General features: G+C 39.2%; 3 protein-coding genes and 1 long non-coding RNA gene across 4 annotated transcripts; 2 read left to right on the top strand and 2 right to left on the bottom strand.

Moving 5' to 3' along the window:
* Nucleotides 1–11688: 11688 nt before the first annotated feature.
* LOC124177523 (malate dehydrogenase, mitochondrial) lies at nucleotides 11689–14518 on the bottom strand. The gene is made up of 5 exons (XM_046559958.1): nucleotides 14343–14518; nucleotides 13465–13680; nucleotides 12985–13257; nucleotides 12244–12573; nucleotides 11689–12116 (listed from the first exon to the last, which is right to left on the bottom strand). The coding sequence occupies exons 1-5, from the start codon at nucleotides 14415–14417 to the stop codon at nucleotides 11988–11990; spliced, it is 1023 nt and encodes a 340-aa protein (XP_046415914.1). The 5' UTR covers nucleotides 14418–14518; the 3' UTR covers nucleotides 11689–11987.
* Nucleotides 14519–14648: 130 nt separating this feature from the next.
* On the top strand, nucleotides 14649–15833 carry LOC124177526. Its single transcript, XR_006869621.1, has 2 exons — nucleotides 14649–15301; nucleotides 15677–15833. It is a non-coding gene; the product is annotated as an uncharacterized LOC124177526 (long non-coding RNA).
* Nucleotides 15834–16584: 751 nt separating this feature from the next.
* LOC124177524 (N-acetylglucosaminyl-phosphatidylinositol de-N-acetylase) lies at nucleotides 16585–18263 on the bottom strand. The gene is made up of 5 exons (XM_046559959.1): nucleotides 17607–18263; nucleotides 17445–17526; nucleotides 17135–17331; nucleotides 16901–17031; nucleotides 16585–16817 (listed from the first exon to the last, which is right to left on the bottom strand). The coding sequence occupies exons 1-5, from the start codon at nucleotides 17911–17913 to the stop codon at nucleotides 16677–16679; spliced, it is 858 nt and encodes a 285-aa protein (XP_046415915.1). The 5' UTR covers nucleotides 17914–18263; the 3' UTR covers nucleotides 16585–16676.
* Nucleotides 18264–18332: 69 nt separating this feature from the next.
* LOC124177525 (mitochondrial fission process protein 1) lies at nucleotides 18333–20686 on the top strand. Its single transcript, XM_046559960.1, has 3 exons — nucleotides 18333–18532; nucleotides 18681–18808; nucleotides 19258–20686. The coding sequence occupies exons 1-3, from the start codon at nucleotides 18475–18477 to the stop codon at nucleotides 19555–19557; spliced, it is 486 nt and encodes a 161-aa protein (XP_046415916.1). The 5' UTR covers nucleotides 18333–18474; the 3' UTR covers nucleotides 19558–20686.
* Nucleotides 20687–22751: the final 2065 nt, after the last annotated feature.

Below are 22751 nucleotides of genomic sequence, written 5' to 3' on the forward strand. Positions count from 1 at the left end.
AAAAGTTTTTTGCCCAAAAAAAAAGTAAGGCTAACCCCTTTGTGTTTTTGGCAAAAATTTTCGTGATTTTGAAAAGTGCTGAAATAAATTCTTTCGTGCACTTTCTCGACGTAATTTTGCAAGAGAAAGCGATTGGGCGCAGTGCGAGTACGCTGCGAGCAACCGATCAAAAGTTAGAGCCAAAAAACAAGAGCCTGTGATTTCCGCATTTTTTATATGGTGCTCTCTCCGCCGTCATTTCTCTGCTGTTGGTCCTACGCTGCTTTTGCTGCGTTTTCTGAGTTGCTGGGGGTCCAATTAGTCAGGAAAGAGTCATCCAAATCGAATTTGAGACCAAAAGATTCTTGCCCAAAAAAAAAAGTAAGGCTAACCCCTTTGTGTTTCTGGCGAAAATTTTCGCGATTTTGAAAAGCGCTGAAATAAATTCTTTCGTGCACTTTCTCGACGTAATTTTGCAAGAGAAAGCGATTGGGCGCAGTGCGAATACGCTGCGAGCAACCGATAAAAAGTTAGAGCCAAAAAACAAGAACCTGTGATTTCCACATTTTTTAAATGGTGCTCTCTCCGCCGTCATTTCTCTGCTGTTGGTCCTACGCTGCTTTTGCTGCGTTTTCTGAGTTGCTGGGGGTCCAATTAGTCAGGAAAGAGTCATCCAAATCGAATTTGAGACCAAAAGTTTTTTGCCCAAAAAAAAAGTAAGGCTAACCCCTTTGTGTTTTTGGCGAAAATTTTCACGATTTTGAAAAGTGCTGAAATAAATTCTTTCGTGCACTTTCTCGACGTAATTTTGCAAGAGAAAGCGATTGGGCGCAGTGCGAATACGCTGCGAGCAGCGGATCAAAAGTTAGAGCCAAAAAACAAGAACCTGTGATTTCCGCATTTTTTATATGGTGCTCTCTCCGCCGTCATTTCTCTGCTGTTGGTCCTACGCTGCTTTTGCTGCGTTTTCTGAGTTGCTGGGGGTCCAATTAGTCAGGAAAGAGTCATCCAAATCGAATTTGAGACCAAAAGTTTTTTGCCCAAAAAAAAAGTAAGGCTAACCCCTTTGTGTTTTTGGCAAAAATTTTCGCGATTTTGAAAAGTGCTGGAATAAATTCTTTCGTACACTTTCTCGACGTAATTTTGCAAGAGAAAGCGATTGGGCGCAGTGCGAATACGCTGCGAGCAACCGATCAAAAGTTAGAGCCAAAAAACTAGAACCTGAGATTTCCACATTTTTTAAATGGTGCCCTCTCCGCCGTCATTTCTCTGCTGTTGGTCCTACGCTGCTTTTGCTGCGTTTTCTGAGTTGCTGGGGGTCCAATTAGTCAGGAAACAGTCATCCAAATCGAATTTGAGACCAAAAGTTTTTTGCCCAAAAAAAAAGTAAGGCTAACCCCTTTGTGTTTTTGGCAAAAATTTTCGCGATTTTGAAAAGTGCTGAAATGAATTCTTTCGTGCACTTTCCCGACGTAATTTTGCAAGAGAAAGCGATTGGGCGCAGTGCGAATACGCTGCGAGCAACCGATCAAAAGTTAGAGCCAAAAAACTAGAACCTGTGATTTCCACATTTTTTAAATGGTGCTCTCTCCGCCGTCATTTCTCTGCTGTTGGTCCTACGCTGCTTTTGCTGCGTTTTCTGAGTTGCTGGGGGTCCAATTAGTCAGGAAAAAGTCATCCAAATCGAATTTGAGACCAAAAGTTTTTTGCCCGAAAAAAAAGTAAGGCTAACCCCTTTGTGTTTTTGGCAAAAATTTTCGCGATTTTGAAAAGTGCTGAAATAAATTCTTTCGTGCACTTTCTCGACGTAATTTTGCAAGAGAAAGCGATTGGGCGCAGTGCGAATACGCTGCGAGCAACCGATCAAAAGTTAGAGCCAAAAAACAAGAACCTGTGATTTCCGCATTTTTTATATGGTGCTCTCTCCGCCGTCATTTCTCTGCTGCTGGTCCTACGCTGCTTTTTCTGCGTTTTCTGAGTTCCTGGGGGTACAATTAGTCAGGAAAGGCTCATTCAAATCGAATTTGAGACCAAAAGTTTTTTGCCCAAAAAAAAAGTAAGGCTAACCCCTTTGTGTTTCTGGCGAAAATTTTCGCGATTTTGAAAAGTGCTGAAATAAATTCTTTCGTGCACTTTCTCGACGTAATTTTGCAAGAGAAAGCGATTGGGCGCAGTGCGAATACGCTGCGAGCAACCGATAAAAAGTTAGAGCCAAAAAACAAGAACCTGTGATTTCCACATTTTTTAAATGGTGCTCTCTCCGCCGTCATTTCTCTGCTGTTGGTCCTACGCTGCTTTTGCTGCGTTTTCTGAGTTGCTGGGGGTCCAATTAGTCAGGAAAGAGTCATCCAAATCGAATTTGAGACCAAAAGTTTTTTGCCCAAAAAAAAAGTAAGGCTAACCCCTTTGTGTTTTTGGCAAAAATTTTCGCGATTTTGAAAAGTGCTGAAATAAATTCTTTCGTGCACTTTCTCGACGTAATTTTGCAAGAGAAAGCGATTGGGCGCAGTGCGAATACGCTGCGAGCAACCGATAAAAAGTTAGAGCCAAAAAACAAGAACCTGTGATTTCCACATTTTTTAAATGGTGCTCTCTCCGCCGTCATTTCTCTGCTGTTGGTCCTACGCTGCTTTTGCTGCGTTTTCTGAGTTGCTGGGGGTCCAATTGGTCAAGTGAGAGTCATCCAAATCGAATTTGAGACCAAAAGTTTTTTGCCCAAAAAAAAAGTAAGGCTAACCCCTTTGTGTTTTTGGCGAAAATTTTCACGATTTTGAAAAGTGCTGAAATAAATTCTTTCGTGCACTTTCTCGACGTAATTTTGCAAGAGAAAGCGATTGGGCGCAGTGCGAATACGCTGCGAGCAACCGATCAAAAGTTAGAGCCAAAAAACAAGAACCTGTGATTTCCGCATTTTTTATATGGTGCTCTCTCCGCCGTCATTTCTCTGCTGCTGGTCCTACGCTGCTTTTTCTGCGTTTTCTGAGTTCCTGGGGGTACAATTAGTCAGGAAAGGCTCATTCAAATCGAATTTGAGACCAAAAGTTTTTTGCCCAAAAAAAAAGTAAGGCTAACCCCTTTGTGTTTCTGGCGAAAATTTTCGCGATTTTGAAAAGTGCTGAAATAAATTCTTTCGTGCACTTTCCCGACGTAATTTTGCAAGAGAAAGCGATTGGGCGCAGTGCGAATACGCTGCGAGCAACCGATAAAAAGTTAGAGCCAAAAAACAAGAACCTGTGATTTCCACATTTTTTAAATGGTGCTCTCTCCGCCGTCATTTCTCTGCTGTTGGTCCTACGCCGCTTTTGCTGCGTTTTCTGAGTTGCTGGGGGTCCAATTAGTCAGGAAAGAGTCATCCAAATCGAATTTGAGACCAAAAGTTTTTTGCCCAAAAAAAAAGTAAGGCTAACCCCTTTGTGTTTTTGGCAAAAAATTTCGCGATTTTGAAAAGAGCTGAAATAAATTCTTTCGTGCACTTTCTCGACGTAATTTTGCAAGAGAAAGCGATTGGGCGCAGTGCGAATACGCTGCGAGCAACCGATCAAAAGTTAGAGCCAAAAAACAAGAACCTGTGATTTCCACATTTTTTAAATGGTGCTCTCTCCGCCGTCATTTCTCTGCTGTTGGTCCTACGCTGCTTTTGCTGCGTTTTCTGAGTTGCTGGGGGTCCAATTGGTCAAGTGAGAGTCATCCAAATCGAATTTGAGACCAAAAGTTTTTTGCCCAAAAAAAAGTAAGGCTAACCCCTTTGTGTTTTTGGCAAAAATTTTCGCGATTTTGAAAAGTGCTGAAATGAATTCTTTCGTGCACTTTCTCGACGTAATTTTGCAAGAGAAAGCGATTGGGCGTAGTGCGAATACGCTGCGAGCAGCGGATCAAAAGTTAGAGCCAAAAAACAAGAACCTGTGATTTCCGCATTTTTTATATGGTGCTCTCTCCGCCGTCATTTCTCTGCTGTTGGTCCTACGCTGCTTTTGCTGCGTTTTCTGAGTTGCTGGGGGTCCAATTAGTCAGGAAAGAGTCATCCAAATCGAATTTGAGACCAAAAGTTTTTTGCCCAAAAAAAAAGTAAGGCTAACCCCTTTGTGTTTTTGGCAAAAATTTTCGCGATTTTGAAAAGTGCTGGAATAAATTCTTTCGTGCACTTTCTCGACGTAATTTTGCAAGAGAAAGCGATTGGGCGCAGTGCGAATACGCTGCGAGCAACCGATCAAAAGTTAGAGCCAAAAAACTAGAACCTGTGATTTCCACATTTTTTAAATGGTGCTCTCTCCGCCGTCATTTCTCTGCTGTTGGTCCTACGCTGCTTTTGCTGCGTTTTCTGAGTTGCTGGGGGTTCAATTAGTCAGAAAAGAGTCATCCAAATCGAATTTGAGACCAAAAGTTTTTTGCCCAAAAAAAAAGTAAGGCTAACCCCCTTGTGTTTTTGGCAAAAATTTTCGCGATTTTGAAAAGTGCTGAAATAAATTCTTTCGTGCACTTTCTCGACGTAATTTTGCAAGAGAAAGCGATTGGGCGCAGTGCGAATACGCTGCGAGCAACCGATCAAAAGTTAGAGCCAAAAAACAAGAACCTGTGATTTCCACATTTTTTAAATGGTGCTCTCTCCGCCGTCATTTCTCTGCTGTTGGTCCTACGCTGCTTTTGCTGCGTTTTCTGAGTTGCTGGGGGTCCAATTGGTCAAGTGAGAGTCATCCAAATCGAATTTGAGACCAAAAGTTTTTTGCCAAAAAAAAAAGTAAGGCTAACCCCTTTGTGTTTTTGGCGAAAATTTTCACGATTTTGAAAAGTGCTGAAATAAATTCTTTCGTGCACTTTCTCGACGTAATTTTGCAAGAGAAAGCGATTGGGCGCAGTGCGAATACGCTGCGAGCAGCGGATCAAAAGTTAGAGCCAAAAAACAAGAACCTGTGATTTCCGCATTTTTTATATGGTGCTCTCTCCGCCGTCATTTCTCTGCTGTTGGTCCTACGCTGCTTTTGCTGCGTTTTCTGAGTTGCTGGGGGTCCAATTAGTCAGGAAAGAGTCATCCAAATCGAATTTGAGACCAAAAGTTTTTTGCCCAAAAAAAAAGTAAGGCTAACCCCTTTGTGTTTTTGGCAAAAATTTTCGCGATTTTGAAAAGTGCTGGAATAAATTCTTTCGTGCACTTTCTCGACGTAATTTTGCAAGAGAAAGCGATTGGGTGCAGTGCGAATACGCTGCGAGCAACCGATAAAAAGTTAGAGCCAAAAAACAAGAACCTGTGATTTCCACATTTTTTATATGGTGCTCTCTCCGCCGTCATTTCTCTGCTGTTGGTCCTACGCTGCTTTTGCTGCGTTTTCTGAGTTGCTGGGAGTCCAATTGGTCAAGTGAGAGTCATCCAAATCGAATTTGAGACCAAAAGTTTTTTGCCCAAAAAAAAAGTAAGGCTAACCCCTTTGTGTTTTTGGCAAAAATTTTCGTGATTTTGAAAAGTGCTGAAATAAATTCTTTCGTGCACTTTCTCGACGTAATTTTGCAAGAGAAAGCGATTGGGCGCAGTGCGAGTACGCTGCGAGCAACCGATCAAAAGTTAGAGCCAAAAAACAAGAGCCTGTGATTTCCGCATTTTTTATATGGTGCTCTCTCCGCCGTCATTTCTCTGCTGTTGGTCCTACGCTGCTTTTGCTGCGTTTTCTGAGTTGCTGGGGGTCCAATTAGTCAGGAAAGAGTCATCCAAATCGAATTTGAGACCAAAAGATTCTTGCCCAAAAAAAAAAGTAAGGCTAACCCCTTTGTGTTTCTGGCGAAAATTTTCGCGATTTTGAAAAGCGCTGAAATAAATTCTTTCGTGCACTTTCTCGACGTAATTTTGCAAGAGAAAGCGATTGGGCGCAGTGCGAATACGCTGCGAGCAACCGATAAAAAGTTAGAGCCAAAAAACAAGAACCTGTGATTTCCACATTTTTTAAATGGTGCTCTCTCCGCCGTCATTTCTCTGCTGTTGGTCCTACGCTGCTTTTGCTGCGTTTTCTGAGTTGCTGGGGGTCCAATTAGTCAGGAAAGAGTCATCCAAATCGAATTTGAGACCAAAAGTTTTTTGCCCAAAAAAAAAGTAAGGCTAACCCCTTTGTGTTTTTGGCAAAAATTTTCGCGATTTTGAAAAGTGCTGAAATAAATTCTTTCGTGCACTGTCTCGACGTAATTTTGCAAGAGAAAGCGATTGGGCGCAGTGCGAATACGCTGCGAGCAGCGGATCAAAAGTTAGAGCCAAAAAACAAGAACCTGTGATTTCCGCATTTTTTATATGGTGCTCTCTCCGCCGTCATTTCTCTGCTGTTGGTCCTACGCTGCTTTTGCTGCGTTTTCTGAGTTGCTGGGGGTCCAATTGGTCAAGTGAGAGTCATCCAAATCGAATTTGAGACCAAAAGTTTTTTGCCAAAAAAAAAAGTAAGGCTAACCCCTTTGTGTTTTTGGCGAAAATTTTCACGATTTTGAAAAGTGCTGAAATAAATTCTTTCGTGCACTTTCTCGACGTAATTTTGCAAGAGAAAGCGATTGGGCGCAGTGCGAATACGCTGCGAGCAGCGGATCAAAAGTTAGAGCCAAAAAACAAGAACCTGTGATTTCCGCATTTTTTATATGGTGCTCTCTCCGCCGTCATTTCTCTGCTGTTGGTCCTACGCTGCTTTTGCTGCGTTTTCTGAGTTGCTGGGGGTCCAATTAGTCAGGAAAGAGTCATCCAAATCGAATTTGAGACCAAAAGTTTTTTGCCCAAAAAAAAAGTAAGGCTAACCCCTTTGTGTTTTTGGCAAAAATTTTCGCGATTTTGAAAAGTGCTGGAATAAATTCTTTCGTGCACTTTCTCGACGTAATTTTGCAAGAGAAAGCGATTGGGTGCAGTGCGAATACGCTGCGAGCAACCGATAAAAAGTTAGAGCCAAAAAACAAGAACCTGTGATTTCCACATTTTTTATATGGTGCTCTCTCCGCCGTCATTTCTCTGCTGTTGGTCCTACGCTGCTTTTGCTGCGTTTTCTGAGTTGCTGGGAGTCCAATTGGTCAAGTGAGAGTCATCCAAATCGAATTTGAGACCAAAAGTTTTTTGCCCAAAAAAAAAGTAAGGCTAACCCCTTTGTGTTTTTGGCAAAAATTTTCGTGATTTTGAAAAGTGCTGAAATAAATTCTTTCGTGCACTTTCTCGACGTAATTTTGCAAGAGAAAGCGATTGGGCGCAGTGCGAGTACGCTGCGAGCAACCGATCAAAAGTTAGAGCCAAAAAACAAGAGCCTGTGATTTCCGCATTTTTTATATGGTGCTCTCTCCGCCGTCATTTCTCTGCTGTTGGTCCTACGCTGCTTTTGCTGCGTTTTCTGAGTTGCTGGGGGTCCAATTAGTCAGGAAAGAGTCATCCAAATCGAATTTGAGACCAAAAGATTCTTGCCCAAAAAAAAAAGTAAGGCTAACCCCTTTGTGTTTCTGGCGAAAATTTTCGCGATTTTGAAAAGCGCTGAAATAAATTCTTTCGTGCACTTTCTCGACGTAATTTTGCAAGAGAAAGCGATTGGGCGCAGTGCGAATACGCTGCGAGCAACCGATAAAAAGTTAGAGCCAAAAAACAAGAACCTGTGATTTCCACATTTTTTAAATGGTGCTCTCTCCGCCGTCATTTCTCTGCTGTTGGTCCTACGCTGCTTTTGCTGCGTTTTCTGAGTTGCTGGGGGTCCAATTAGTCAGGAAAGAGTCATCCAAATCGAATTTGAGACCAAAAGTTTTTTGCCCAAAAAAAAAGTAAGGCTAACCCCTTTGTGTTTTTGGCAAAAATTTTCGCGATTTTGAAAAGTGCTGAAATAAATTCTTTCGTGCACTGTCTCGACGTAATTTTGCAAGAGAAAGCGATTGGGCGCAGTGCGAATACGCTGCGAGCAACCGATCAAAAGTTAGAGCCAAAAAACTAGAACCTGAGATTTCCACATTTTTTAAATGGTGCCCTCTCCGCCGTCATTTCTCTGCTGTTGGTCCTACGCTGCTTTTGCTGCGTTTTCTGAGTTGCTGGGGGTCCAATTAGTCAGGAAACAGTCATCCAAATCGAATTTGAGACCAAAAGTTTTTTGCCCAAAAAAAAAGTAAGGCTAACCCCTTTGTGTTTTTGGCAAAAATTTTCGCGATTTTGAAAAGTGCTGAAATGAATTCTTTCGTGCACTTTCCCGACGTAATTTTGCAAGAGAAAGCGATTGGGCGCAGTGCGAATACGCTGCGAGCAACCGATCAAAAGTTAGAGCCAAAAAACTAGAACCTGTGATTTCCACATTTTTTAAATGGTGCTCTCTCCGCCGTCATTTCTCTGCTGTTGGTCCTACGCTGCTTTTGCTGCGTTTTCTGAGTTGCTGGGGGTCCAATTAGTCAGGAAAAAGTCATCCAAATCGAATTTGAGACCAAAAGTTTTTTGCCCGAAAAAAAAGTAAGGCTAACCCCTTTGTGTTTTTGGCAAAAATTTTCGCGATTTTGAAAAGTGCTGAAATAAATTCTTTCGTGCACTTTCTCGACGTAATTTTGCAAGAGAAAGCGATTGGGCGCAGTGCGAATACGCTGCGAGCAACCGATCAAAAGTTAGAGCCAAAAAACAAGAACCTGTGATTTCCGCATTTTTTATATGGTGCTCTCTCCGCCGTCATTTCTCTGCTGCTGGTCCTACGCTGCTTTTTCTGCGTTTTCTGAGTTCCTGGGGGTACAATTAGTCAGGAAAGGCTCATTCAAATCGAATTTGAGACCAAAAGTTTTTTGCCCAAAAAAAAAGTAAGGCTAACCCCTTTGTGTTTCTGGCGAAAATTTTCGCGATTTTGAAAAGTGCTGAAATAAATTCTTTCGTGCACTTTCTCGACGTAATTTTGCAAGAGAAAGCGATTGGGCGCAGTGCGAATACGCTGCGAGCAACCGATAAAAAGTTAGAGCCAAAAAACAAGAACCTGTGATTTCCACATTTTTTAAATGGTGCTCTCTCCGCCGTCATTTCTCTGCTGTTGGTCCTACGCTGCTTTTGCTGCGTTTTCTGAGTTGCTGGGGGTCCAATTAGTCAGGAAAGAGTCATCCAAATCGAATTTGAGACCAAAAGTTTTTTGCCCAAAAAAAAAGTAAGGCTAACCCCTTTGTGTTTTTGGCAAAAATTTTCGCGATTTTGAAAAGTGCTGAAATAAATTCTTTCGTGCACTTTCTCGACGTAATTTTGCAAGAGAAAGCGATTGGGCGCAGTGCGAATACGCTGCGAGCAACCGATCAAAAGTTAGAGCCAAAAAACAAGAACCTGTGATTTCCACATTTTTTAAATGGTGCTCTCTCCGCCGTCATTTCTCTGCTGTTGGTCCTACGCTGCTTTTGCTGCGTTTTCTGAGTTGCTGGGGGTCCAATTGGTCAAGTGAGAGTCATCCAAATCGAATTTGAGACCAAAAGTTTTTTGCCCAAAAAAAAGTAAGGCTAACCCCTTTGTGTTTTTGGCAAAAATTTTCGCGATTTTGAAAAGTGCTGAAATGAATTCTTTCGTGCACTTTCTCGACGTAATTTTGCAAGAGAAAGCGATTGGGCGCAGTGCGAATACGCTGCGAGCAGCGGATCAAAAGTTAGAGCCAAAAAACAAGAACCTGTGATTTCCGCATTTTTTATATGGTGCTCTCTCCGCCGTCATTTCTCTGCTGTTGGTCCTACGCTGCTTTTGCTGCGTTTTCTGAGTTGCTGGGGGTTCAATTAGTCAGGAAAGAGTCATCCAAATCGAATTTGAGACCAAAAGTTTTTTGCCCAAAAAAAAAGTAAGGCTAACCCCTTTGTGTTTTTGGCAAAAATTTTCGCGATTTTGAAAAGTGCTGAAATAAATTCTTTCGTGCACTTTCACGACGTAATCTTGCAAGAGAAAGCGATTGGGCGCAGTGCGAATACGCTGCGAGCAACCGATAAAAAGTTAGAGCCAAAAAACAAGAACCTGTGATTTCCACATTTTTTAAATGGTGCTCTTTTCGTCGTCCTTCCTCTGCTGTTGGTCCTACGCTGCTTTTTTTGCGTTTTCTGAGTTGCTGGGGATCCGATTGGTCAAGTGAGAGTCATCCAAATCGTATTTGAGACCAAAAGTTTTTTGCCCAAAAAAAAAGTAAGGCTAACCCCATTGTGTTTTTGGCAAAAATTTTCGCGATTTTGAAAAGTGCTGGAATAAATTCTTTCTGGCACTATTCGGACGTAATTTTGCGAGAGAAATCGATTGGGCGCAGTCCGAATACGCTGCGAGCAGCGGATCAAAAGTTAGAGCCAAAAAACAAGAACCTGTGATTTCCACATTTTTTAAATGGTGCTCTCTCCGCCGTCATTTCTCTGCTGTTGGTCCTACGCTGCTCTTTCTGCGTTTTCTGAGTTGCTGGTGGTGCAATTAGTCAGGAAAGGCTCATTCAAATCGAATTTGAGACCACAAATTCTAGGATCCAAGAATGAAGAAAAAATGCAGAACACTTTGTGACAAACCATAATATTCCTTGTCACACGTCAAATTTTTTTCAAAAACATTTATCTCAAGTGCTCATGATACATATTCATCATTAGTAAGCGAAAACCGCGTCAACCCAAAAAGTACAAACACGTGGCTTTGGAATTTGATATACATGTCAAAAAAGTACGTCATTGATTGCAAAATCTCCCGAAAGTCTTTTCTGTCGAATGATCTATTGCTTATCTTTGAGAAAACTCATCAACGTTGGCTATTACCATCGATATGTTAGAAACATGTTTTCGTTTGCAGAACTATGCCAAAAATTTGAGAAACATCAGAAACCTGCATTCTAAATATTACTCAAACCGCGATTCAAACTAATGATATTCAACATTTTGAAAGATTTCGAAACACTTAGCTGCTAGAAGTTAAGATATACAAATACGTTATTTTGGAAACGGGTGAAGCAAGATAAAAAACTACATCCAAATATTTGTAAAAAAATTGAAACTATTTCATCAGACTGTCATGGGATCAATACATGTATGTATTTCCAAAATGGATATCAATTGCTGACTGAAGATACATATTTTCATCAATATTCTCCACAAGATCTATTTCACCTCTCACAAATATGCTTTAATTGCATATTCCAACAAGCCAATTTATACTCTGCAGAAAACAATAAGTATAATATTATATATTGTTACTGTTCGATGTAACCTGTATTGAAATAAATCAATGAATGAGTTGATCTTATCCTATTTTCTACGTATTTGATGAACTGTTGGTGCTACGATCTTTGTAATATCTTTTTTGCTATGCTTAGGGTTCAATTGGTCTAAAAAGGGATATTTGAATCCTTCCAAAGACAATAAGTTCTTCGTCTCAAGATCAAAGAAAAAGCAGGGCAAATGCTTTGGATTCTGTCTGAAAATTTTGACAGTTATATATAATGCCGCAATCAATACGAATCAAGTCGGAATTTGGTCGATTTTGAAAAATAGTTGAATTGATTATTCGATCATTTCACAATCAGAATAATGTCAGACACTGCATAATCCATCTGGGTACACATAATACATTTGTTCTTGTCCTGTTTACGTACCAACCGTTTACCGTCTTAAGTTGCGCCACGCAGAGGGCGCCGCTTAGTTTATCTCGTTCATTTTCGGTTACGGAAAACTCCATTAAATTTCGAGCAGTTGTAATTAATAATTTCTTTTTCTTTCTTTCATAGCTTCTAAAATGAGCAATTCAGTTCATGAAATAAATACTCTTGATTCATTGATGAAATAATTTTGATTCAACTAGCCAATCATTTTGTACATTTTCATGAAGAAAATAACCAGTAATCTAGTCATGGTATGTAGTTATAGCATAGTTGGTTATAGTTTTGGAAGTGTTTTCTTTAATTTAAAATTGTGTATATCATACATTTCCTATATTAAATGCTGTGATGACATTCTTTGAGTCGGGGGTACGCACAAGCTGTCGGAGAGAAAGGCGTCAAAATGACTCTTATCTATTGCAATAATTGATTTCTGTTTCGAAGATCTTTTAATGATATACATCAGTGGATTCACTTCTTGTTTACGAAATCTTCACCCTTCTGAATATTTTTCTTCAATTCTGGGATGGCAGCTTCTAGGAGTTTAGATTCAAAACTGCTTAATTTTCCAAGACCTAAGTTCTTCTCAACGCCATTTTTCTGTAAAATAAAATTAATGATAGTGCTTCATTTTATAAAAGATATCTAGTTCACAGGTCAAATACTGCTAGATAATCTATCTTTAGCACCACGTTCTTACTGAACAAAACAATTTTATCATACTTACGCCCAAGAGAATCGGTGTAGAGAAGTACTTGGCTTCGGTAACATTGGACCTGACGTATGAACATTCAACGATATTCTGTTCTCCGTTAAGGGCTTTGATTAGAGCTATTCCAAAACGGGCTCCTGCATAGGCCATGGATAAAGTTGCAGAACCTGTTCCTGCCTTAGCCTTGACAACCTCTGTTCCTGCTTCCTGGATCCTCTCAGTCAAAGCTTTCAGCTGATCATCTGGGAAAGAAACTTGTGGCTTGGCTTGAGAAATTAGTGGAATGATTGTAATTCCGCTATGACCTCCGATCACAGGAACCTGAGTCTTCAATGGATCCAAGCCCTACGAAACACAAGCAAAAAAGAAAATACTCAAAACTCGAGCGAAATTTTTTATGCATAAAATACTTATGCTATGCTCGAAAACTAACAATAAGCCATACTCTTAGATGGAGAAGAGTATTATTATATTTCTTGATGCACCTGAAATATCGACACGAGTAACTGGTGATGTAAGCTAATCTAATCTAATCTAATCTGATGATTTAAATGGTTTTTAAATTTTGCATGACTAATATTTATCTTTAACGAAGTAAAATATTTGTAGAATTTGGCTGTCTAATGTGAATTATATGTATCCTTTCTTACTGGCTGTTTCTCTTTAGCTTCGAACAAATCATTTGAGGTTGTATGGAGCTGTTCAGAAATAGTTTTTGAAATTATGAAAGTTAATCATGTAAATCTTTGTAATCACCTTAGCTTCGGCAATGAAAGTGTTGGCCCTAACGATATCCAATGTTGTGACCCCAAATATTCTGTTGGGATCGTAAACTCCAGCCTTTTGGAAGACCTCACTAGCAATAGGTACAGTACTATTTACAGGATTAGAAATGATGGCCACAAAGGCCTTTGGTGCAACTTCTGCAGCTGCTGCAGCAAGATCCCGAACGATTGAAGCATTTGTGTTGAAAAGATCATCACGTGTCATGCCTGGTTTGCGAGGAACTCCAGCAGGGATAATGATGACCTGGTTCAAACAAACACATAATTATGTAGTAAGACTGCAATCAATATTTCATCAGATTGTGACTGTACTGATGCTAGAAAAAAATTAAAATGCTACCATCAAGAATAAATTCATGTTATATGAAATACTAAGTAAAGCACTCACCTGAATGGTAAATTTTCCTAGACAAATGAGGTCTAAATAGATCTTAACGGATTGTTAACTCACCTGGGCACCTTTGAGAGAATCTTTCAATTGATCAGGTCCGTTGAACGCCTTGACCTTGGCAGGGGTTTCGATGTGAGATAGATCTGCAGCAACTCCGGGAGTATTTACAATATCATAAAGAGAGAGTTCGGTGACAAGGGGAGATTGTTTCATCAGCAGTGATAACGGTTGTCCGATACCTCCGCTGGCACCCATTATTGCTACCTTGGCATTGCGCTGAAAAGAACGTAATAGAAAATTTAAGTCATTCCGAAGTTCTATTCCCTGTGATATTGAGAAGAGTGATGCAATGTAGCAGATTCATTGTTTCTGACTGTAAAGTGAGGATCTGGCCTGGCTTGAGAAAAAAATTATAAAAACAATTGTTTTTGCAACAGCAATAATTCATTACAACACACGGCTTTATAAGTGATAAAGATTTTCAATGAAAAATTAACCATTAGTTAAATTATGATAACCCTTTTGTTCGATTAAATCAATATATTTGGCCCAAATTTTGTGTAAAGTATGCATAGAATATATTCATATTCTGCCACGAATAGTAAAGGTGGGAGAAAACAAAACTTTCGAAAAATTTTTCAGAAAATTCACGACGGCTGTTGCATAATCAAAAGCTTTTATAGACAAGATAAATCGAACGGCATGCTTCATCGACGGCGTTTTCATTCAGACAAAACTGAACCACGCAAACCGGATATATTTCCGATCTATTAACAAGTGAAAAGTAACTAAATTACGTGGGTTTATTTTTCTTCACGGACCAGAAGGCTACCATCTGGAAAAACGTGACCTACGCAAAATCCGATGTAACAAGGTTACATAAATTTTAATACCTAGGAAATAGAAAAGAAGTTGAAATGGAAAAGTTCGCAAATTACCTGGGATCCGGTCGATAATTGCTTCGTACTTTGTTGCACAAGTGCAGCTGTGGGTTTCATAAGCCTCGGAAACATTTCGGTGAACTTAGGAGCGGCCGTCACTGATGAAAAAATATTCGGGAGTATTCAGCAGAAGGTCCGACAACCCTTCAATGACACGAGATAACCTTGAGGAGTCATTACGGAAGCACGACGTCGGCGTCGGCGCGTGAGCTCTGACGTCTCCACGCCTGGCCGCGTTTTTTGAACCATCTCAGCCGAGCGCGTTTTGCCAGAGCGGAAGAATTTCACTCCAAATTGGCATCACCATTCGAATACCTGGACGCGGATGGAATAATAATCCTCGACTGTCATCCATCCGCAATGATGAAATCCGTACGCAATCAGCTGCGAATGAGACGCATTCGCAGAAACAGATCGTAATTTTATTTACACCGCCAACTTGTTAAACAAATTCTTCATACTTTAGGTAGGTTTAAGTAGGTATATTTTGCTTTAAGGCAGGATGAATTGAAAGTTATTTTTTGAAACCTTAGTAATAACTTTCAATGAAGGTTTGGTTACTTCGCACACGGTCGTAAGTCGTCAAACCATTGAGTGCGTTTATGACGTACAGTATAGTAGTAAACGTTGGTCAGAGGCACACTTAAGGGGGGAACCCAGTTTAGACCGATCGAAAAATCGTCTTTTTTTTTTATTGCATGAATCGTTAGTATACCTATTCAAGAATATGTGGTCAAAATTTCAAAGCAAAATTCCCATTAGTTCGAATGCAATGAGCACTTAAGTGACCGCCCGTCGGTTCTGTGAAGAAGCGCACGGTAATTATAACGGAGCGGTCGCCCAGACCCTTCTTTTCCAGCTACCTGCCTCAATACCGCTGTACTATTGAATAACAGAATGACGCATATGAGCAAGAAGAGGGATTGCTATATGATGCTGGAATAGCTGATTAACCGGTGAGCATTTTTTATAATTAATTATTACCTTGAATTTCTCGTTTTCGCTACATTTTATTTCAAACGCGTTTTTCTCGAAACGACTTTTTTTCGACTTGCGTACATTCTAGCTCAAAAAGTTATTGATCAATCGTTCTGAAATTTGGTGTAGATATTCTTTATTCAATTCCACGTGATATGAACCTAATTCGTGGATTATATTGTTATTAAAAATATATGTTTTTATGCAAGAAAGATGAAAAAATATAGTATAAAAACATGACATTGTGTTCAAACACCTCAAAAACATGCAATTTTCAATTTGTTTGATCAAAATTAGGTTCATATTCTTAGAAAATATGTTTTTAATGAAAAAAAAAATCCTGACGATTACAGATAAAAATTGCGACGTCAGGGATGTACGCAAGCCAAATGCTCGGATGGCAATCGCCCATGGACTGCACGCGGTAACTCCACTATTTCCGGCGGAAATCATTTGAAAAAATTTCAAAGTGTACTTGAAAACATAAATAAAATATCCTCCAAGTTTAAACATTTTGTGATTATTCCTTTCTGGTTAAAAAAAATCATGAAAAACAGCAAAATTTCGACCTCATAAACCGGTTTCCCCCCTTAATACACATGAAACCGATGGAAACAACACTACGAAATTCCGGATTTCGTACGTGATAAACAGTAGCACATCAAATGGTAGATTATTGAATGAAAGAAACAGTTATTGGTCTGAATTAAAAAATACAAATGAAAGTGTGGTAAAGTTACTGCTTATAAATTTGATAAAATTTTATCGTAGATTCAAAGAAAAAACTAAGTCCAACTCTTCTGAATACTTTTAACGAAATTATCGCTGATATTGGAAAATGCTAGAATCCACTTATGCAGACACTGTACTAACGTATATTTGCAATAAAACGCAACTTAACATAATAGTCCCAATTCGCCGCAATGAACGCTTCAGATTAGAGCTGAAAAACCAAAAAGTTTCATCGTATTTCCGCAACTGTTGATCGTACGATATTTTGTTGAACTTTCCGAATTTCCAAGGGTCCAATTAGTCGGAATTGGGTCCTTCTAATCAATTGTGAGCCTAAAAATTTTGGAAGTATGTTTTTGTAAAACTCTTGAGGAGTTAAAAAAGGTTGTAGGTGAAAAGTTATAGTAAGAAAACGCAAATTTTCGTCGTTTTTCTTAACTGTTAGTAGGTGGCAGGAAAAATGTTAGCATTTTAGACTTTGTGCACGAATTTTCCTGTAGGATAATCGAATATAATCGATGCAAATTGGTATGCGCTCGACAGCGTTCTAATATTAAACAAATTTTATTATCTATGTACAACATGTTATTTATCTTTCCACTCTTTTCTCTTCAAGTAACTTTATCCGTCATCAAACTCAACATCCAGCTCCAAATCCAGTGTGCTGATTTCTTGAAGGGTGTTTAACAGTGTATATCGAGAAAATCTGATATACAGTTTTCTAAACCAAACGTATTGGGATTTGTGAGCCATCATGGCCATCTGTATTTGACATAACAATTACTAATTCAGGAGATTGAATATCGAGACATTTATAAGCTGAATGATATCAATTCAGAACCTACATGTATGGTTTTCCGTTGTTTAAAGCTGAGTAGATACCAATGAGATGCAAATAGCAGGCTGATTGGTAAATCCAACATCAGAGTATATTTTCGTAGTATATTTACAGATTCTAGTACATACATCTTGCAATCTGGAAAATAGTATGGAACTTTAATGGTTAATAGAAGCTTTACAGTAACTTCTATAGTATCGTTAGTTTATGTATACGTAGAAAATATAAATTGCTCACTTACATGATGGCAATTTATTCTCCATGCATAGAGAGGCAACTCCATAGAAAATTGAAGTATGATTTTTATGCCCGCTGACCCCTCGCTTATCAAACGTAACAACCGCATTTATCCTGTAACTTTCAACGTGTTGAAGAATCGTCTCCCCTACTACATTCTCTGGCCATTGAACTTTTGGATCATCAGGTAACTGTGTAGACCTGGATATTCAAATGAGAACTATTAGCAGACTGTGATTCAAATATTAAAAGGAAGTTTGGTAATTTCTTAAATCTGTGTCGTGATGATCAGTAAAAAGTGGCTTTGAGCTTACATCAAAATGGTAACATTAGCTTCTGGGATTCCTAGGATCTTAGCACTAGCCCAGAGTTCCTCTTTTCTTCTTTTAGCACCTCCTGCAATGACAACAAAAATTTGTATCAAGATGTCGTATCAACAATAAAATAAACAAGACAAGAATACGTATCATGGGTACCTATGGTTAAACACAGGAGATAAACTTCGGAATTTTTCTGTTCTATCATACAATGTAGCATTGGACCAAAGAACATGACTTCGTCGTCCGGATGAGCAATAACTAACAATATTCTAGCAGGTGGTCCAGGCAACTGCCAAGCCTTATGACTGACATTTAATAACAGTGTATATAAAAATATGCAAACGCAAAAGTAAGCAACGCCGGCAATGACTAGCTGCCACGCTACTTCTTTTAAGTACCAAACTGTTTCATCAAATAACATGTTAAAATAATTGGTCAACGAGCTCACTATTGACACATCCATTAGAAGGGCTTGGTAAAATGAAGTTTACAAATTTTTGATTATAGTCATACTTTACGATACATGGAGATTTATATCTAATACAATTTTTATTTTTATTGCAAATTTGATTAGAATTCAAAATAATTAGGTTAGGCTTAGGTTAGGTTATGTCATGTACAATCACGATCCGAAAGATTTGAAAGGTCGGACCCCATGACGTCGGATCGGGTTCAAACCCGATTCCCTATGCTTATCAGATTTATTCGTATTCAAGCTCTTCCAAAATGACTTGTGCGATTGATTTTTGGTTTAACTAGAGATTTTGAAAAAAAAGGTTACATTATTTTAGTATTATGGTTCTCTCTACATTGCCAACATGCGAATAAAATCTAGTGAAATCCCCCAGAATCAGATGTTTTGCTGCTACGCCAGTGGTGTTGGTTAACCAAACCTGACTGTACACTATTTGTCGACACTTGACAGACGTCAATTTAAAAGATAGTAATTTTTCTAATTCAGATTCGGAAAAGAAAATTTTAATTGTACCTGATTGAATTTGAGCGGACTTGAGGTGGTGTTGCAATGGCCAAAGAGATGAAGGAGGTGGACATATTTCGCGACACGTACGTGAGATACCTTGGTAAATGATAAGTTTTCGATTTAGAACGGATTAATTATCAATTATCTCCGTACTACTGATAAATTCTTCTGAAAAGTACGCATTCCGATTATTTTAACAAATTCTTTGTTCATATACATATTGATTTATTTTCAATCTCTTTTTCTAGGATACGCTAACGAGGTCGGTGAAGCTTTTAGAGGTATCGTCGCAAAAAATTTGGTACGATTTAGCTATGCTGTAGCAATCGGCTACGTTATTGCTGACTCTTCGTGCAAGGCAGTTGTTGCCTATCAGGTACATAAATGATAAAATATGTAAAACATAAATCTTTGAAATAAATTACACAGAGATTTGGACGCATTCTATACCCCTCAGCTACGGTAGGTATAAATATTTCCTACGTTTTCTGCTGGCTGTCGGTAAAACAAACAGTGACAATATTTATCATCTATCGGCTCCCATTTAAAATAATGGAAGTTCGTTATTTATACAGAAAGATCACTACAGATTTGTCCCAGTCACATTTTTACTGTACATACATTGAAAAAACAAAAATTCACTCATCTCAATCACTTAGCCAATAATTACCGCTATCTAGCGATATTTGCGACCGATAAAACTGAGCTCGAACATCACAAAGTCGAAAAGTTTATCGAAAATACATGTTTCTGTAGAATAATTTTTTAAACTTTCGGTCATCTTGATACTTTGACTGTAATATTACTGTTTTTTTCTTATTTCAGCAAGAACCATCCCCGCATAAAATTAAACGAGTGGCTCTTTCAGCATCTGATTGCTTGATATGGCAAGGGTTTGCTTCTGTGGTGATTCCCGGGTTTACTATAAATAGGATCTGTTACTCTGTTCAATTTGCGCAGAAAAAGTTTAGTGGCAAAAAATTTCAAAGCCCTTGGATTAGCGTAGCGATCGGTCTGATATCCATACCGTTTATTATTCATCCCATAGATGCTTTGGTTGAAAATGGAATGAATCTGACTTACAGAAAATGGGTTGGCCACAGTCCCAATATAGCACCGGATTAATGTCAACTAATTTCCAAGTGACACCACAGTTGTTCCAAGTCTCGTTAGTACAAATTAACTATCAAAGTAAAGACAATGCTTTGCGCGCAAGCAGTAAATTATTTGTAACATAAAGCGATATAAACATTTTCATCGAATTAACCGCATATTTAATGTTTTCCTTATTGTTAATTCATAATTGTTATCATGTATACCTGTACGTTTTATTAGATTGATTGTTACTAACAAATAAATATTTACTATAAAATTGATTTTCCTTCTTGGTGGTTCATCCTATGTACAATAAGCTGTCATTTTCCATATAACAAGCGACAATTGACAACTACCTCATCGGACTAACGAGGAAAATGAATCGCGTGTCTTTTGTTTCTGAAAGTTTACTCGGCAAAAAAGAATCTTCCAAAGTCATGTGTTTTCGAATTTTTATTCGTCAACAAAAAATTGTGCAAATGAGGATTCAGGATTCTTATATCCGGATAATATGCTACAATCATATCTTACCCGCTTCCTTAGCTTATTCATGAGCTTCACGTTACAAATGCTCCTTAACTAAATAAGTAGTCTACCCGACAACGTTCGCCGTATGTCAAGACAGTAAGTGGTTGAAGCCAGTACACAAACAAATATGTAAACAGGTACTTGACTTTCAAATATTGTTGTTAAATTGACTATTAAGAGAACAGTTTGGTTAGTATAGTCAGGTTGGTATTCACTTCCTTCTCGAACACCATGAAATAGCACCGCAAGCGTTAGGGAATGTCGTTTCATGTAAATGTTAAATAATTCATCTTCCATAGTACTTTAAATAATAAGATAAAATATTAAACCATCGCATTTATGTACAATATGAAATTTGAAAACACTAAAAAGTATTTAGATGCAATAGAGATAAATAATTACCTTATAGCTGTGCAATGTTCTTAACGTGACAGTTAGTGAGTAAATGTAAGTCGTGTAACAATTTGTTATTATTTATATCAAAGAAACCTGATGATGGCAGGCGAGGCCTGCCAAAACGTCGTACAGAAAATAAAATTGATTGCTAAATGTGCATCATTCCATCCCTGACCGTCATCCAACGAAATCAAATCTTCATAATATTTGGTTTATCAAAACATTTGTCACGATTAAATTTTGTTTTCTTATTGTTTTACATAATTATTTACTCAATTTCCGTGTATACATGTAGATATTTCTTATTTATATATCATATACGATTAGAAGGGAATGCCGAAAAGCACAGACGCATCTATTGGACGAAAAACTACCGTTCGTAACGCGCAAAGTGGAACGATACGGTTCGTTTTACAGAGCAGGTGTATACCATCTAAGGAAAATGGTTCTTATTTAACGCTGATTCATCTCAGACCAAACTCGGTTTGAGTGAGCTCTACTTGCCCATGAAATCTGACATCTGTATAGGTTTACACCTACATCGCAGCGAGGAGAATCATTATAAAATCTAATGGCCCTATACTTCTACCCTTGTTCATCGACAAATAAATCAAATTGTATTTTACTCCTTCATTGGTGTCTACAAATATACATATGGGACTCCTTACACAGCTGTTCCCATACCATATAGCCTATTGCTGAAGGATATTGTAATTCAGAATTTGTTGATGATCTACATCGATGCGACGACTTTATTCTCGCAGATACCGCAGATGGTACGCTGCGATCGTTATACTTACCTGCTACACCGCTAATGAATTGTTTATAAGGTAAATAATAATCATTTTACGTTATACAGTTCGATGTAGAATAAAAAGACTAAGCGAATTAAAATCAGTCAGTTTAAGTTTCCGAAACTGCATTGACCGATTTCTTTTTTATCCTACAATTACAAACTAATCTGTCGCAGTAGATACGTGCTAAAATATAAATGTTCACGATAGAGGTGAAATGGAACTCAAAATTGATCGTGGACGTTTTTTTCGGTATATATACATACATGTATATAGTCATCTATAAAAACGCGATCGAGGGTTCTACAGTCTAAAATATTTATACGATTTCAAACGCACTATACTCACGAATTATAAAGAATCAATTGTTTGAATTATCCACGCGACCAGTCGCATATATTTGCGCTTTATACTTGGAAAATCGTCGAGTACAGTTTTCAGTCATAAAAATCGGACGGGCATATTTTTCTAAAAATGGCAGACGCAGTCTGATCGAGTTTATATACAAATCAAACACTAGAAGCTAAACTCAATGACCTCGCCATCAGTGCAAATAATATGTACATCAATGTACATCAATAAGCTGCAATCGAGCAGTGAACGTAGAATAAGTGAAAATCGACTCGATCCCACCCCCTGATAGCGAATCGAGTATAAGAAATTGGTAGTTCACTTTCATCAATGAACGTACGGTTTCGAATTATCGATCAAGATCGGAAGATTATGATCGATAGACGCAATATTCATTCTTCCGGATCTCTACAATCGCATAGAAGAGTGTTAATCCCCTTTAGGCGAAACCCCAGAATCATGCGGTATACGTCAAGGGAGTTGGCCCCCCTCCTAATTTTCCCATTCCGCAACCGAAACTGCGGAAGTATCGCTTTCGATCAAAGACGTTTCGTTACCCGATAGAGAGCATGCAGAGGTTGCGCAGGGCGGTCAGTGTAAAAGCAAAGCTTGCGTCATCGACCCCCGACGTCCCGCAAGCTCGAGTGAGTTGGTACTTAGTTCGCGGGTTGGCAAATATCCCGAGGCGTAGGTACGAGGCCACATACAACAGACCTTGTACCGTGCGCGGTGGAACACTTTCTTAAATTGAATAATTTAAAAATTAAATTTCTGAAACCTGTGGCATTCTGGGATCCTCCGGTAGTCTACCCACCGGCAGGATCAATAGGTATTTCCAGTCGGCGCTTTCCTGCGTCCACGCGGCGGCCATGTCTGGCTCATTCCGGGGATGGACACGCCCACCGCCGGCAGCCGCGGCCAATCGCAGCCGGTTACGAGGGGTGAAAAGCTGTGGGTCGGGCCCGACGCGGTATCCTGACCGCTCGGTGGGCGTGGCCTGTCGCCCCTTCCAAAGGGGCTTTTCCTGCAGCAGGTGCAGCCAGTTGGCAGGCGGACTCCAAGCAAGCGCCTCGTGTCACGCCGCCACGCAGTTGTCGTCCCGGTCCTCTTTGCCAGCGGATGAGCGCGACGGTGCCGAATTACAATAGCGCACGG

This window comes from Neodiprion fabricii, chromosome 3 (genome assembly GCF_021155785.1).
Source record: "Neodiprion fabricii isolate iyNeoFabr1 chromosome 3, iyNeoFabr1.1, whole genome shotgun sequence".
Taxonomy (NCBI): Eukaryota; Metazoa; Arthropoda; class Insecta; order Hymenoptera; family Diprionidae; genus Neodiprion; species Neodiprion fabricii.

What these genes read in the sequence shown, in the direction of transcription:
- LOC124177523 (XM_046559958.1), bottom strand. Translation starts at nt 14,417, where the DNA reads ATGTTTCCGAGGCTTATGAAACCCACAGCTGCACTTGTGCAACAAAGT. An exon ending in ATTCTCTCAAAGGTGCCCAG is followed by an intron (nt 13,258 to 13,464) that starts GTGAGTTAACAA and finishes TGTTTGAACCAG; the next exon opens with GTCATCATTATCCCTGCTGG. An exon ending in CTACACCGATTCTCTTGGGC is followed by an intron (nt 12,117 to 12,243) that starts GTAAGTATGATA and finishes TTTATTTTACAG; the next exon opens with AAAAATGGCGTTGAGAAGAA.
- LOC124177524 (XM_046559959.1), bottom strand. Translation starts at nt 17,913, where the DNA reads ATGGATGTGTCAATAGTGAGCTCGTTGACCAATTATTTTAACATGTTA. An exon ending in GCTAATGTTACCATTTTGAT is followed by an intron (nt 17,332 to 17,444) that starts GTAAGCTCAAAG and finishes TTGAATATCCAG; the next exon opens with GTCTACACAGTTACCTGATG. An exon ending in GGAGAATAAATTGCCATCAT is followed by an intron (nt 17,032 to 17,134) that starts GTAAGTGAGCAA and finishes ACTATTTTCCAG; the next exon opens with ATTGCAAGATGTATGTACTA.
- LOC124177525 (XM_046559960.1), top strand. Translation starts at nt 18,475, where the DNA reads ATGGCCAAAGAGATGAAGGAGGTGGACATATTTCGCGACACGTACGTG. An exon ending in CACGTACGTGAGATACCTTG is followed by an intron (nt 18,533 to 18,680) that starts GTAAATGATAAG and finishes CTCTTTTTCTAG; the next exon opens with GATACGCTAACGAGGTCGGT. An exon ending in AGGCAGTTGTTGCCTATCAG is followed by an intron (nt 18,809 to 19,257) that starts GTACATAAATGA and finishes TTCTTATTTCAG; the next exon opens with CAAGAACCATCCCCGCATAA.